Here is a 15,558-nt window from a genome sequence, read left to right on the forward strand (position 1 = left end):
CACAGCACGAAAGATAACATCTGTTTGCACGACAAATTTATTTACACACATTTACCTACAAAATATACAGCAGTTAAAAATAATGCAAGGGCAGGAGAAAGAACCACTGGCAAGATTAGAGAAGACGTTTTTTAATGTCTCAACCGACTTTAAAGAAATAGTGGTAAAGTCAACAGGCTCCCCCTAAGGGGCAGTCTTGCTTGTAGTTACGGGATACTGAACTTGCAACAGCTTTGCAGCCTTAGTCAGCTGAAGGAGTTTGGAAGAGTTAAAAGGCACCTTGAACACAAACTCTTAAAACTATTTACAGCGCTAACTATTAAGTTGCATTTTATGTATATAACATGTACATCTTGTTTTTAACACTTAAAATAACAAATTTTGTTATTTTGTGGCACTGTCTATATTTACTTCACCAAATAATTTGTATCTGAAGTTAACACTTCCAATACTAGTTTTATATTCAGACTATCAAAGCATAAACATCCACTCCATAGTCTTGGGGAATTAAGATACAGTACAATCAGAAAGACGCAAGCATATTTAAGACAATTTTAAAAAACATTAAAATCTGATTAAAACAGCAGTGTTGTGAACCAGATCAAACAATGATCTATGTATGACCACAACAAAAGTGGCTGGTGCACTATATATACAGTTAGACAAATGTGATCCTCGATCTATTTGCAAAGTTCTTAAACAAAAAGACCAGTTTTCTCCAGCATGGGCAGCCAGGCAGTCTTTCTGCAAGCCTTTTAGCCAGTTCCAAAAATAGTGACCAGGAAACAAGGACAGCTGTAATGAATAAGTGTGCTAACAAAAAGTAATGGGAATGGTAAGTGTTCCTTTCAATACTGTTCATGAGAACAACAACAACAAAAATCCATATAGCAAATACTACTTTTTTTTTTCCTCTGAACATTGGTATTAATCAGCTATTTACAATAGTTTACAAAGACACATAACACAAATGAGGTTTGATCTTCATGTTCAACTTCATAACCAATTAATATACTTCACCTGTACGTTTTGTTCTAGTTGAAGTAGAAAAGTGACACTAATACTGGAAAAAGAGGTAATCAGAAGTAGCAAGAGCACTGATAATGTGATAACAAAGAATTTGGAGAAATATTCAAGAAAGTAATATTGCACACTTTCATTGTTGACTGTGTAAGACTTTTGCTCCTAAGCAATGACAATCAGTCCTGTTTGGTTTTTGGTGTCATACTACCTTGAAAAAAAAGGTCATTTTTGGTTTCCATTGCAGTGGAAAAAACTGAAGGAAGACAGCTCTTATTGAACATGAGGCCTAGGTTTCAGAATTAGTTTTCCAGTCTGCAAAACAGAAAAAGATAATAAAGTTTAGACTTTGAAAATTTAGTCTGACAATAATGCTTCAACACTGCAAGCTAAGCTTAAAATGACATGTGGAACAATACTGAGTATTCTGCATCCCAGTTACAAAAACATTTTTTTAAGGGTGTGCGTGCACGCATCTACACAAACACTGCTCAGAAAAAAAAAGCTTGTGCATTTTTTTAGTTTATTTGCATTTTTAAAAAGGTTTGGGCAATGAGCTGCTAACACTTACATCATCACAGGACATATTATATTCTGCCAAAACAGTCCGACATCGGGCTGCTATACTGTGTGGCTTGTGTCAAGGAAAACAGCTAACACCTGTATGCACTTTAAGTCAGAACAGAAAAAAAAGCAACATTAACACAGGCTTCAGCAACAGTAGTAACTACAACAGTTAACCTGACAAAGACAATCGAAGGATACATTGATGGTGCCACCACTCTTTTATGTATTCCAGCAAAGAACAAGCCTATTAGGGTAATACAGCTAATTGTGAAAAATGGATGGTTCCAAAGCGAGGTGAGAAATGACACCTAGGAAAGAAGTCAGATTAGTCCCAGGATATGCTTCCTAAAACATAAAGAAAGTTGGTTTCTAGTCACTTAATTCAAAGCAATATGCTTTGGAGAGGCAGTCTAATAGTAGCATTTCACCAGGCATTGTCCCAGAACGTATTCCATAGCACTTCCAGAGAGTTTGAGAACTGAACTGAAAATATTCTCCCATTTCCCTAGAATATTTTAATTCAATCAGACTAATATTATTTAAAAATCAGATCAGATTTTGTATCTACTACCAAAACATAAATATTTTCTGCATAAAGTTTATCAGTTTAACAATGACTGCTTTGGCTGACTTTGCAGATAAAACTGAGTCCTGGAAAAAAAAAATGGCACAGTGGTTTATGCAATTATTTTGCCTGTCATTCTTAATTTAGTCTTTATTATTCACAAACATTTCATAAAACAAAGACCTTTATAAGCTACCTAAGAGTTGCTCTACAGTGCTGTTGTCCTAAGAATTTGTCCTAGAAATCAGGACAACTGCTCTTGCCTCATGGTTTTGATTACACTTGAGGTAGTATCTCCGTGGCTCTACCCCTGCCATGTTAAGTGCCTTCAAGATACTGTAACACTTGACTACGGCACCTGACATTGTACAGATTAGTATAATTCTACTGCAACATCAAGTTATGAAACAGATCACATTCAGGATCAGCATGATCTTTACCTTTTGTGTCTCAGGATCTATTAACCAGTTCCAAGCACCAGTTGCTGTGCAGACTGATACCACTATCAGAATCACTGATAAAGAAAAGAATGAGAGTCATAAGCAGCATAACTCACTTATCACAAAAAGCATTTCAGAAAAAATATAAAGATAGAGAAAGCTCAAATACCTATAAAGCCTTGCAACTTCCATTGGAAGTTTGGCAGTTCTTAGTGTTTTCCACAAAGCCTGACATTTTGGATACAAATAAGTGCTTTATTAGGAAAAGAAAAAAGAGAAAAGAAAAAAAAAGGGGGGGGGAACCAAAACCTAAATTCCAAGATTTACCAGCCTTTAGGATCACAGAAAAGAGCTTGAAAATCTGATACATTCAGGTTTGTAAGATTGCTATAATTTCACTCTACTCATTTTGAGTTGTATATTCCTTATTGATCCTACAAAGTTAAAAACTAACAAGAAAAAAACCCCAGACCTGAACAATGTAAGGATCACTCAAAGCAAACTCCAAGCAATTAATAAAATTTGCATTTTCAAGAAAAAGTTGGAAAAGATCTGCTCAAAGTATAGGACTTTCTCTCTAATTATTGGATAATTTCCAGGGTAACAGGAAGAAAATTTAGCATCAAGTTAAATGCTCATTACAATCAAAGTAAAAAGCCCCTCTTATACACAAACTACAAAATAACCAAAGCAAGCAGTTAGTTATGTAAACTAGTGGACTTAATACTTATGCAAACCTTATTTGAATACTTGTAATCTTGTATCTATAAATTGTTATACAACACAACTTGTTGTATACAAGTATACAACTTGTATACTTGAACATTGCTAACTTGCAAGTTTCCAGTACTTCTCTTCTAATAGATCCTGACTAACAACTAGCAATTTCGGAAGCCAAATGCATCCCTAAACCAGGTACCACGCAAGTGGTGAAGATCTCTTAACAAAAATCTGCTTGCCTCAAAGTTCAGGCTTCACACACATTAGACTTTGACCTCGCTTTACAAATTCTGGCTAGAATATTATTCTTAAACAATAGATCTGCAAGGACAACTATACAAGCCATTTTTCACACCATGAGATAGAAAGATAGAAACTAACTTTTTTTTTTTTTTTTTGCAAGCTTTTTGATCTGTCAAATTCATGTTTATCCAGTGGCAGGATTGCTCACTGGGACCCACCACATTGCTTCTGAATAATGACTGGGCAAGTACTAAAAACTCTTGTGTTGCCTTTGCATTGCATACTAGCCTATTTTATTTTAGCTCTAAGTTAACAAATTAGAAGCTCTTACAGTGTGTATGTGGCAGTGCATGTGCCAAAGAAAATACAAAAAGATTTTAAGCACAGATTTTTGTTGGATAAACACAAATCAAAAACACACATTGCTAAATATACAGAGCTTATCGAAGAGACAATCCTATTTATCTCTTAGAACATTAAACTTACTTCTCCAACGTCCAGTAGCTGGTTGCAAACATGCAATATATTCAGTAAGTCTTCTTTCAAAAGCTTTGAGATCTGAGGACAATGTACACCAAGCATGATTAGATCTTCATATAATTAGCCAAACTTTAAAGTACATGGAATTCACTTTCTTCCTTATGCACATACATCTCAAACAGGAAGAGAAAATCAATTCATTGGTCATTCAAATAAAGTCAGAGCAGCTTCACACAGTCTAACTAAAGAGTGTAATAATGAAGCTGACTAATGCAAGAAACATTCCCACTTACGGAAGAAAAAAAGTATATATAGTGGCAGAATCAGAAGATTTTCTACATCAATCATTGATTAATAATACCTAGACATAGATTTAGAGTAGCCTAAATAACACCTCCATAAAGGGAAACATGTCATACTTTTGAGTATTAAGTGTATCAGGAAGCTATCAAGGTTCTATTATCTTCACACTGGTGAAAAAGTGCTTCACTGTTTGTTATCTATTCAAAGGATTATTTGGAGCAGTGCGGCCTTGATGACTTTGCTATCTACCAGAAACCTGGTATGCCACATACCATCAAAAATAAATAAATAAACCCATAACAGACACTAGGCCAAATATCTTCCACTTTTATTTACTTTTTTCCTTCAAATAAATCTCTGTATAGGGCTTTCCCCCCCCCTACTATTTTAAACATCTTCCTATTTAAATTGCTGTTAATGTCAATTGGCATTTCAAGTTCATAGTCTTAATTCATTTCAAATATTAGCCACCACATAGTTGTCTCAAGGAACTGTTTTAACTGCATTAGATCTAAACTTCTGTTTAATGAGATCAATATTTGACAATATTCTGGTGAAAACTAAAATTCCACATGGAGTTAAGCTTTTATTGGCATAAACATATAGGCTTTCAAATAAAGTGCTTCAGTTAGCATCGCTCTAGGAAACATTTTCTTTCAAGTCATAACTATTACTGAATTATTTAAACTATCACCAAAAATCAATTAGAGAAGATTAGAAGAAATATCCCTAATACAACGGTTAATGAGGCAATTTTTCATATTGTAGGCTTATTTCTAATGGATTTGCAGGTGAATTCACAGAAGAAGGAAGAAGGGAAATTACAGCATCTTGACACGAGTCACAAAACAGGTAACTACCTTTAACTGCTGTCAACAGCCCAGTAGTCAGGGCCAGTCCTGGGGAAGCTGAGACGCTGCCAGCAATTACGGATATTCCCCGACCAGCCCTGCAACCAGCCACTGAAGTGAGAGGGAAATACAAGGACCCACAGGAAAAACTGCCCAAAGGGCGGCATCAGCCAGTGGAGAGGCAGTGCTGCACAGGCACTGACAACGCTCTTCCCGGGAGAAAAGCAAGAACAGCCCAGGCAATACCTGAACAAGCAAAGCAAAACCGAAACGTCCAGAACACACAGAGTTGCCTGCTGACCCTCGGCTTGCTCTCGGATGCCCTCGCTGCAAGGGCCTCCCCGGGACACCGAGCCGCCTGCGTCCCTGCGGGCCGCCCTCGCAAGCCAGCCCCTTCCCGGCCCCTGGCGCCCGCCGCGGAGCCGCTCCCGGGCCAGGGGGCGCCTTCCCGGGACGCAGGGCAGCCAGGCCGCGCGGCGCGAGGGCCGGGGCCTCCCGGGCGGCCGGTGCTCCCGCAGCCGCCCCACTCACCCTCGGCCTGCTCCAGCGAGTTCATGGCGGGCGCGGGGGGCACCAAGCGCCGCCCGCCCCGCCGCCTCCGCCGGCCCGGCGCCGCCCCGCCCCCGGCAACAACGCCGCGCCCCACTGGGCCGCCCGCCCCGCGCCACGCCCCTTCCCAGCAAGCGCAGCTCGCATTGGCTGAGGTGCGGAAGGGGCGTGGCGCGGGGCGAGTGGCCCGCCATTAGAAGGAGGCTGCGGTACGAGAGCGCGGCTCCCGGAGCAGGGCCGGGCCGGGCCGGGCCGGGCCGGGCCGGGCCGGGCCGGGCCGGGCCGTGTCGTGTCGTGTCGTGTCGTGTCGTGTCGTGTCGTGTCGTGTCGTGTCGTGTCGTGTCGTGTCGTGTCGTGTCGTGTCGTGTCGTGTCGTGTCCCGCCCCGCCTCGCCTCGCCTCGGTTTGCGGGGGCAGGGGGTGCCCTGGGGGAGGGTGGGCGCCGGGGCGCCCCTCTCCGGAGGCTCCGGCAGAGCGAGGCGCGCTGGAGCGGCAGCCGCGGTGCCCGCCGGCTCCCGTGCGCTGCCGCGCGGAGCTTGGGCCCGCCGCTGGGCACCGCGGTTGGCTTCGGCCCTCAGGGCAGCAGGGCTTCTGAGAAACGGCGAAATGGCGAGGTGTCGGTAACGCGCGGTGCGCAGCAGGGCCTTGACGCGTGTTCGCTAGGCACTGTAAAGAGCGCTGGCTCGTGCAGGTACCTAAAACAATAATTTCATTGGTGTCTTTTGTTACTCTTAATTAAGGATGTTTTGCCGAAAGCTGGTAAGTTTTCTCTCCAGAGAGATAATTTTTGTCTCCACCTGCTGGCAGAAAATCATATTACTAGCTTTGAACAGTGTGTGTGTGTGTGGGGGGGTGTCATTGACAAAATAACAGAAATACTAGGGTGTGTCCTCCACCGCGTTGTGTAGGGTGTCTGATATAAATCTGACTTATCTCAGTTGCTCTTTGGCAGTGTTTGATTTCTAAAGGATGTTTATATACACAAGAGCAAGTGACTGAAAACAATGTTAAAAGGGTTGGGAGAGGGGAGGAGAGAAACTTTTTTGTATAAGTGCCCCTTTTAAAATGTAGAGGTCACCAGTCATGAACCCTAGGCATCTCCTATGTGAACTAAGATACAAAGGTTGCAACTGTGTTACTTTCCTAGAAACAAAAATTTTTCTCAATTACAAAGTAATTTCATCTGTGAGATGTGCTGGGCCAAAAAAAAAAAAAATCTGTACTTTACTATGTCTGTCTTTAGCTCACCAGTATTGGATGCTAGATTGATATTCAAGGTGTTTTTAGATGAGTACAGAGCGTGTGGAAGGGTGGCAGTTCCCTCCCCTGGGGGAGCCCTCTGGATGCTCCTTCCACTGCTCCTAGGGTCTCTGTGCCACTCCCCTGTTGCTCTCTGCTCATCACATCTACCTTTACTGTGCTGCACTGAGTCTGGTCATTGTTAACTGATGACTTCTATTGAGCAACAGATACCAGATGTTTTACTGAAATCTAGGCACAGTATTTCTTTTGCCTGGAAAATGGACTGTTGAATAAAATTTGCTTATTTTCATACAAGCAAGCTGAGTTAAGTAAGCTTATTATGCTTGTGTGATACTTGCTAACTTTTGTAGGTTTCTGTGTTTTTTGTTCATCATTCTAAGCTTTATTTCAAAGTTTAGAAACCACTTTACTGAAACCTGATGCAAGGAATATGTGGTTTTGCTCTCACAAGATGTGCAGTGGGGGAAGGAGGGCAGCCCTGGTGCCTGGCTGAGGGAGGTAGGGGGACAGAGCGGGACCCTTTGGTGAGGGAGAGAACAGGCTGGCGCTTATGTCCCCACCCTTGACAGCTGAGCTGGCCTCAGTGCCATGGAGGTGCTAATAGGATAAGGATTTTGAGTAGTTAGTTCAGAGAGAGAGCTGATTGTGACTGATGGTTGATGAGGTTGACTGTAGCATATAGGCTGTTTTTGTAGTCAGTTTGCACAGGGTTTGTGCTACAGATGACCTGAGTTCTTGTTCCCTGTGGAAGGTGTGAAATTTATAGCCTTGCTTTTCTTCTTCCTGAATGCCTAATGGCAACTGGTATTGAGTGCATGAGAAGAAAGAATAATGTATGCCATCCTCGTGCTTCTCTGGTGTACTCTGTAGTGATAACTGGCATTATGCAACTCCCATCTATTCTGCTTGTAAAAACTTTTATATGAATAGGTGAGCAGTAGGATCAGCTGCTTTATCTGTAATGCAGTTCTTCTGAAGTTATTGGAGGCATTCTGAAATAAAGGACAGATGGAATATGGTAAAAATTCCACTGGAGAATTATTTTGTTATAAAGAATGAATTATCTGCTATTGAATTAATTGTGTTAGACTTTTCCTCTAGAATCTGTGGAAAACGTCAACAGTCTATTGTAAGAGTATAAAAGCTGAAGACTGCATTCACTCAGGCTGTAATTATGATTGACTCTGCTTATTTTAAGTAATGTATGTGCTGTAGGTGCAGTACTGCTTTTACAGAGGAGTTTCCTTTTGTTCCACTTTTAAGACTGCTTATGAATTTCATACAGTGATTCCTTCTAGGAAGGTACATAAGCAATACTTGGAGCAGTGAAAGCAATGCAGAGAAGATTGCTCAAGTTCTGGAACTTGACAAGTTAGTCTATTTGCCCGTATCAATCTATAAGTCTTTACTACAATATGGCACAGTGTCAGAAAGGGAGGAGTGTTCTCTTTCTAGTAGTCTCTGACTAGATGTCATTGCTGCAAGTAGAGAAGTGTAGGTTTGGTTCTCATGGCAAATTTGTCATTCCTGGTCACTGATTCAGCTTAATTTTCCATGTTAGTTTTGTTACATGTGCAGTGTTATGTGAAGTTACTTAGTTTTGTATAGCTTCTGCTAATTCAGAAAATGAAGATTCATTGTTGCACCTGTAGAAATCCAGACAGCTTTACTAAGCCACCTGACAGGAGAGACATGAGAAGGAAGCAAGAGAAATACTGGAGTTTTATCTATATGCTAAGACCTTCTGAAAGAGCACTTGAAAGGAGAAGTCCAAAGCAAGCTCCTTGAGAAAAGGATTACGTCTTAGTTGGTAGTAACTAAATATGCATGTGTGTGCACGTGGGGGAAGACTTTCTGTTTTATCTCTGCTATTAAATCTTTAATAACTTCAAGTTATTCTGCCAGCCTCCGTGTTAGTATGTGCAAGCTGATGTGCATTCATGTAGCAGATCTTGATTTTGTTTTGAGGTACTTTTAAAAACTAGTGAGTCAGGATGCTCAAGTATTAAAATATGCTCTTTGTACCCCTGCCCTCTCCTGGTCAAGGTTCATTACTTGCTACAGATGTGACCATTTCAACTTGAGTTTTGTGGCAGCTGTTGATAATATTTTGTTGCTGAGCAGTTTAGAAATTGATGAGATAGCCTAAGATTTAGAAAATTTTTACTGGCTTTGCAACAAGCACTAGAAATACAGGGTCCTGAAAGGGTGATTGCTTTATTTTTGAAAAGAATAATTTGAGTGCTTATCTCCAGGATAAGGGTTTGGGCTGTGGATTCCATCTTAACTCTTGCTGCAGAGGTAAGAATCCAAGATTTATAGAATTTAAGAATGGTCTTTAGTGTTTTTCTGTTGCTTGGCTAAAGGAACTTAGTGTGTAGGTTGTATTGAACCCATTTTAAAAGCCCATTTTCAAGGACCTAACTCTTGAGTTTGTGTTCTAGAAGTGTTTTAAGAGTATTTTCTCAGATTGAAAAAAATCAATGTTGATTTGTTTACCTAGAAATGAAAATGCCATCATGGGTCAAGCTTACCAAGTGTCAAGTTCAAAAGCTGCTGTCAACAAAAGGTAAACTACATTAAAATGTTTCAAGGTTACAATTTTTTATATTTTTTTTTCCCGTGCATGTTAGTTATGACAATATGATTTGTAGTCATTTGCTCTCATTGTTTAAGTTCTATCATGAAAAACGTGTCATTTTGAAAGTCTTCCTGTGTAGACTACCAGGAAGATAAAAATTCATGATCGAGTTATTCCAGCTTAAGAGCTTGCGATGATTTATTCAGGAAGCCTTCTACAGCATGGGGTCCCAGCCATCAATACATTGCAAAATTAAAACTTTAAAGTTACTAAAATTTATTGGTTTGCATAATATTTTCTTTGCCTTTATGAACCCAGTTCATTATTTGCCTAGCAGCAATGTAAAACCAAACAGAATCACTTCCACTTGTATTCAGAATTGTCAGCTGCTTTGAAAGGCTGAGAACCTCAATGCTGATTTTCTTACTATTGGTAAAGACTATAGGAGGTATCAGCACTAGCATATATCACTAAAGCAGAATGCTAGAGTCTGGGAGAAGGTTAGGTTGACATAAATGTGCTTTTTTTACTCTTGCAGATGATAGAATCTTAATTTCGTGAGACTCAAGTTAGGTGGTACTTTGAAAAAGAGGGCAGTGCATCAGAAAGTTGTACTTTGCACTAGAATGTGCTTCAAAGCTTGTTAATATGCAAATATTCTGCTGATCCCTTATCCTGCTTTAGCTATTAGGTTTTCCAGTATCTGTTTAGTATTTCTGAACAGATACAAATATTTGAAAACTGTTTTTATCTAAGCTTTGGTAATTCCTGGCATGTAGAGCTTGAATTATAAGAGCAATGAGAGTTGACCTGTGCAATTTAACTTGATTGTAATTCCTTTATTGATTGTAATGTAGGTCTTGTGCTGTTCGTGATGCTTTTATCTTCTTTTTTTTTTTTTTTTTTTGGTTTTGTTTTTTTAAGTAGTTTTTACTTTGCTCTGCACCATACCATTAACTGGAAACTAGTTAAGGTAAATGAGACAAGACAAAGTAACTGTCATCATGCTATCGTTATGACTTGAATAAATTCTTTCTTAGGACAAGTCCATCTGTTAATAATCCCTGATACTGTTTTTCTGACAACACTTAAGAAGCCTTAAAATTAATGGCCTAAGCAAAAATGCTTAGAGTACATTTGGATTGCTTTATAATGTAGAATTTATTGGAAGAAACATACTTCGTCAGTCTAGAATGATATCTCAAGTACATTTTTGAGGTACAAGGGAAATGTATTTTGGGGCTTAGCGTCTTTGGTGTTTATTTCTGGTTCTCACAGCTGTACTTTGAGCATAATGTGAGAACATCTGTTAGCAGCATCTGCTATCAGAGATGATTTGGAAGGGTCACTTGCTTCTTTATTTCTTTGCATTTCCAGCCTTCTCCTGTTCATTTTCCTCTACACAATCCCTCTCTCTTGAGGCAGCATGTTACTTCAGAGATTCTGGGTTAACACTTAAAGCTATTACAAATTTAGTCTTTTTAAACTCATTAATACTGTATTTTTATAAATCTTTTTTTTATTGTAGTAACTACATTCCAGGTTTGAAGATCATTCTAACTTTCATTTAATGATAGAGTAATGATTATATATCTTGTTCATTTCTACGAAGATTTTGGAAGCCTAAAATCTTAACAAGAAACTGTCCTTTTCTTCATTTCATCTCATCTTTTACTGAAGTGTTGTTTATCCAGAGAAATGCAGTATTTTTTGGTAAGGACATCCATATTCAAGACTACTTATTTTGGTCATTAAAGTTATTCTGATCAGAATGATTTTTTTATTAACCCCATAGAAAACTTTTTAAGGTTTATCTTGGAAGACCAGCTTTATCAAATAACAGAATTTTCTATTGAAGCTGCTAAACATCTGAACAGATTCACAGGACCATCTCTGTTATACATAGTTATATATTTCTACAATAATTTGTGTTTTAATGCAATAGAATATTGAGTTTCTTTGTGGAATTGTGGTTTGATATGTTCTGCCACATAGAATGCGATGATAACTTCTGGCTTGAGATATTAAAACTTTTTAATATCTCATATCTCAGTAAGATTCTGGTCTCTTTCTGGAAATGACACAGTGAGGTTTGCATGTACTCTGAGGTACTTAGGATGGAAGTGTTATTGTGGCGTATGAAACAGTTTATAGAAAGACAGCAAGTTTTTGTTCTTATTTTTTGTACTGCTATGATAGAATTCTTGTTCAGTCTTGAATCTTGTGTAATGAATGTTTTGATACAAAAATACATAAGGAAAGTCTTGTCCCTTGAAGCTCTGCTGTTTAGATACTGAATTCCAAGGTTCTCTGTTAAAGGTAACCTGGTTACTGAGGTTATCTGAAGTCTGGAAAGAATGGATGTTTTTTAGCTTGTCTTGATGGAGCTTTCACAACTGTTATGGCTTACAGATTTATTTCTAAGCACTTGATTTTTTTTAAATGTTGACTACATTTTTCTGTCATAGTGTATAGGTGCAGATTGTATTTGTTCTGGAGTCATCCTGTAATTTTTGAGGATTTTGTAATTGTAGTTGCCTATTTCCTTAAATGACTTTTTCTTCTACTAGTGGTAGGGAAGGAAGCTCTCCATTAGAAACTGAATCTAGTTATATAGAGACCACTGCACAAGCAATTCCCTGAAAATGATTATTTTTTAATTTTTTGTTTTTCACAAGTTGTACTTCTAAATATAAGTTTAAAAATCCTCTTGAATTTTTACCCCTGCCTCTAACTGAGATCAAGCTCTGAGTAATAGTTCATGGCATAGGATTAAATTACATGGTCCTTTAAGAATCTATATGGTTACTGTGACCATCAGGCTAATAACAATGAAGTTTTTAATGAACTACTAGTGAGTTATTTAAAAGAATAAATGAAAGCAATGCACAGTTTGACAGGTGTATCATTGTACTGAGTATAAAACTAATTTGTGTTTGACCTGGTTTTAACAGGTCAGCCTTCTATTTGCAACTTGATCTTTTGCCTTTGATTAAAAAGTATTTTTCTTTTGGATATTTTTCTTCTTGAATCAAAGACTTGGATCAAAGTGTTACTCACATTTTAACTTTAAATCTAAGAATAACCATATGAAATGGAATACTTGTCTGCTTTTTTGACTGTTGCAATCTGTGAACAAACAGCTATCAGTTACTACTGCTTAGTTTCCAATTCATAGAACAGAAGTATAGGGATATAGCATAAAGCTTCATTTCACTCATTTGACTTGTATGTTAACAGAAGATCTTGCAAGTACTTACAATTTGAAGCTCAAGAACAGTCTCATTAATTTGAATTGTAAGAACTGCATCTCTGAAATCAAGCTTGGATTTAAGTAGGATCAAGGCTATGGATTGTAAGCTTTTTGAGGATTGGATTGTGTTACCATTTTCTAATAGAGTGAGTCTCTAGACATTTTAATACAAATAAAAATATTTTAAAAACTTCAGATTAGCAGGAAATCTTCTGTTGCTTCAAGAATTAAATTCAAATAAATTAAAATGCTGTAACTTCTTGTTAGGCACCAGAGCCATGAAGTGCTGTGTATTATGGTGGGGGAATTATTTTCTTATCTTTGAAATACACAACCAGACTATTGCCTTATAAAGCAGTCTTTGTAAAAGAAAAGGAATTTCTAAAAAATCTGAAGATTTGCAGAGGATTTCGTGAAAGGAAATTGATTATTTCTGTTGAATAGGAAGAGTAACATATAGATGGGCTAACTTAAGTACCTTTATACTGCAGAGTTAGTTTACAGCAACTCAGACGTTTTCAGTAATTATAGCTGTCATTGTCACTTGTGATTCAGTAATGATGAAATGGTTCCTTGAGTCTAGAAAGATTCTGCTTATTTACATTTGCTCCATGTAGCTTTTCCAATAGCAGAGGAATCCACTCCTCAGTTTATCATCGGTTTCCTGAGCAGAGAATTGGTCTGGTCTTCATAGTCTTTCAGAGACTTCTTTGTCACTGTCCTTAAACTCTGCTTTGCAAAATTTTCAAAATAGGATACTTCAATTCCGAGAGCAGAAAGACCTTACTTGAATATATATTCCTCTTAGCTATTTAATTGGGTATCTACATGTCTTATGTGAGGTGTGTTGGAGTTTTCTTGAAGTGCAACTAGTGTTTTTTCCAGTTGCAGTAAGTATTCTAACTTGGCCAAGTCTTCAGATTTTTTTTATAAGCCTCAGGGCTTACAAAGCCCTGTAAGCTTTTGTAAAGGAAATGCCTCAGTGCTGAAAAAGGCAATTAAGTAAAGACTAAAGTATTTAAAATCTGATGTTAAAACATTGTGCCAGACATGTGCCTTTTAAACTTCTAGAAGAGCACAAAATAGATTTCAGGAGACTCATTTATTTTTAGTCCAATCTGTTTCTAGTGAGAGGATCCCAGTATGCCTTATTCCTGTGAAATACCTCTTCTAGAGCTATCATGAGTTCAGCGTATCTGGAGACTGGTGCTGGGCATAGCAGAACTGAGCTTCCTTGCACTGGAAAGCCCTGTATCTGTCAGGTATCTGATAATAGCTATGGGTATAATTAATCTCCCTTATGTCCATTGGACCAGAGGAAGGCTTATGTGGTTGGAAGAATGCCTGATTGCTCTCAGCTTTTGCCCCAACTGTATTTTAGATAGTAATGCACTTCCTGTAGCTTAATAGATGTTGTGCCTCTCCCCCGTTCCTGATGAAAGTGCCTATTAGTACACTCCCAAGGTTAGGCATCTTTCAGCTCCTCTTTGAGTTTTCTCGGGTTTATTCTCTTAACTTGAGTCTAGAGTTGAAGCATATAGAAAAGTGTTCTAGATCAGTTTCACCACCAAAATTGAACTGATACAAAAAGTCTTTGTAATAAAAAATAACTAATTAGCAGCATTCCCTGACTTACACTTAGGTGTTTTGTAAATTAGTATTGTGACTTATTTTAATCTCTACATAAACGTGGATGAATTATTTTCCATGTGAACTGACTGATTATTTAGAGAACAGTGCCTTCAAAACCTGTTTTCCTTAATTTTGAAGAGATATTTGGGCAGCAGTATGAGTATTCAACAGGGAGGATGAAGATTACTGAGATCAGTATTCCCCAAAAGGTAAGAATCATAGAGTCAGTAAGGTTGGCAGAGACCTCTGGAGATCCTCTAGTCCAACCTCCCTGCTCAGCAGGGTCTCCTAGAGCATGTTAGACAGGGTTGCATCCAGGCAGGCCTTGAAGATCTCCAGAGAAGGAGACTCCACCACCTCTGTGGGCAACCTGTGCCAGTGCTCTGTCACTCTCACGGGGAAGAAATTCCCCCTCACGTTCAGGCAGAACTTCCTGTGCTTCAATTTCTGCCCATTGCCTCTTGTCCTGTCGCATGGCACAACTGAAGAGTTTGTCCTCGTCCCCTTGACACCCTCCCTTCAGGTACTTGTACACACTGACAAGATCCCCTGTCAGTCTTCTTTTCCCCAGGCTGAAGAGGCCCAGCTCTCGCAGCCGTTCCTCATAGGGGCAGATGCTCCAGCCCTCTGATCATCTTCGTAGCCCTATGCTGGGCTCTCTCTAGTAGCTCCATGTCTCTCTTGTACTGGGGAGCCCAGAATTTTGTCTTGTCTGTGCTTCCTAGTAGCATACAATTATGTCTAATTGACAGATGCAGAAATTCATAATATCCCTTCAGGGCCTAGAGTGTTTCTGGTGTTAGCTTTAAGCCAGACCAGAAGAATCATTGCCTTACTAGCCATGACAGCCTTTATGGGGTTAAGAGCTCCATGTCCCAAATGTCCTGTGGACCTGGGAAATCTGGTAAGTGTAATAATACACTTGAATATCTGAGTTATGTCCAAATATATGGATGCAATCCAGCAAACTTACAGAATATGTGAGTATGTTAAGAACCCATTACTGAGGAACTTGCATTACAGGCTAGTGTTGGATCAGGTGAAAATGACCTAGGCTGTGTTTCTGCAGCATTGCTGTATATCACCAGGACT

The 15,558-nt window shown here is 39.0% G+C and overlaps 2 protein-coding genes across 10 annotated transcripts in view; one reads left to right on the top strand and one right to left on the bottom strand.

Moving 5' to 3' along the window:
• Nucleotides 1-3: 3 nt before the first annotated feature.
• Nucleotides 4-5,783, bottom strand: CNEP1R1 (CTD nuclear envelope phosphatase 1 regulatory subunit 1). Of its 2 annotated transcripts, XR_009959769.1 has the most exons (7): nucleotides 5,721-5,783; nucleotides 4,042-4,113; nucleotides 2,593-2,666; nucleotides 1,786-1,895; nucleotides 1,592-1,646; nucleotides 1,232-1,335; nucleotides 4-20 (listed from the first exon to the last, which is right to left on the bottom strand). XR_009959769.1 is itself a non-coding variant. In XM_062586206.1 (6 exons), the coding sequence occupies exons 1-6, from the start codon at nucleotides 5,743-5,745 to the stop codon at nucleotides 1,294-1,296; spliced, it is 378 nt and encodes a 125-aa protein (XP_062442190.1). In that variant the 5' UTR covers nucleotides 5,746-5,783; the 3' UTR covers nucleotides 640-1,293. The 2 variants fall into 2 exon arrangements, 1 of the variants encoding a protein (XP_062442190.1); XM_062586206.1 differs by lacking the exon at nucleotides 4-20 and having other exon boundaries at nucleotides 640-1,335.
• A 401-nt stretch (nucleotides 5,784-6,184) lies between these two features.
• The window catches only part of ZNF423 (zinc finger protein 423), a 262,272-nt gene continuing 252,898 nt past the window's right edge, over nucleotides 6,185-15,558 (top strand). For 4 of the 8 annotated variants that reach the window (XR_009959766.1, XR_009959764.1, XR_009959762.1 and 1 more), the window contains exons 1-2: nucleotides 6,185-6,428; nucleotides 9,504-9,569. The gene's annotated coding sequence lies outside the window, so the exon portion shown is untranslated. Of the gene's footprint in view, nucleotides 6,429-8,380; nucleotides 9,302-9,503; nucleotides 9,570-15,558 lie in introns of those variants that run through there. The other 4 variants (XR_009959767.1, XR_009959763.1, XR_009959768.1 and 1 more) reach the window with 2 other exon arrangements.

The sequence above is a fragment of the Rhea pennata genome, chromosome 13 (genome assembly GCF_028389875.1).
Source record: "Rhea pennata isolate bPtePen1 chromosome 13, bPtePen1.pri, whole genome shotgun sequence".
In the NCBI taxonomy this organism is placed as follows: Eukaryota; Metazoa; Chordata; class Aves; order Rheiformes; family Rheidae; genus Rhea; species Rhea pennata.

What these genes read in the sequence shown, in the direction of transcription:
- CNEP1R1 (XM_062586206.1), bottom strand. Translation starts at nt 5,745, where the DNA reads ATGAACTCGCTGGAGCAGGCCGAGG. An exon ending in AGCTACTGGACGTTGGAGAA is followed by an intron (nt 2,667 to 4,041) that starts GTAAGTTTAATG and finishes TTTCTTTATCAG; the next exon opens with TGATTCTGATAGTGGTATCA. An exon ending in TAGATCCTGAGACACAAAAG is followed by an intron (nt 1,896 to 2,592) that starts GTAAAGATCATG and finishes CTTCTTTCCTAG; the next exon opens with GTGTCATTTCTCACCTCGCT.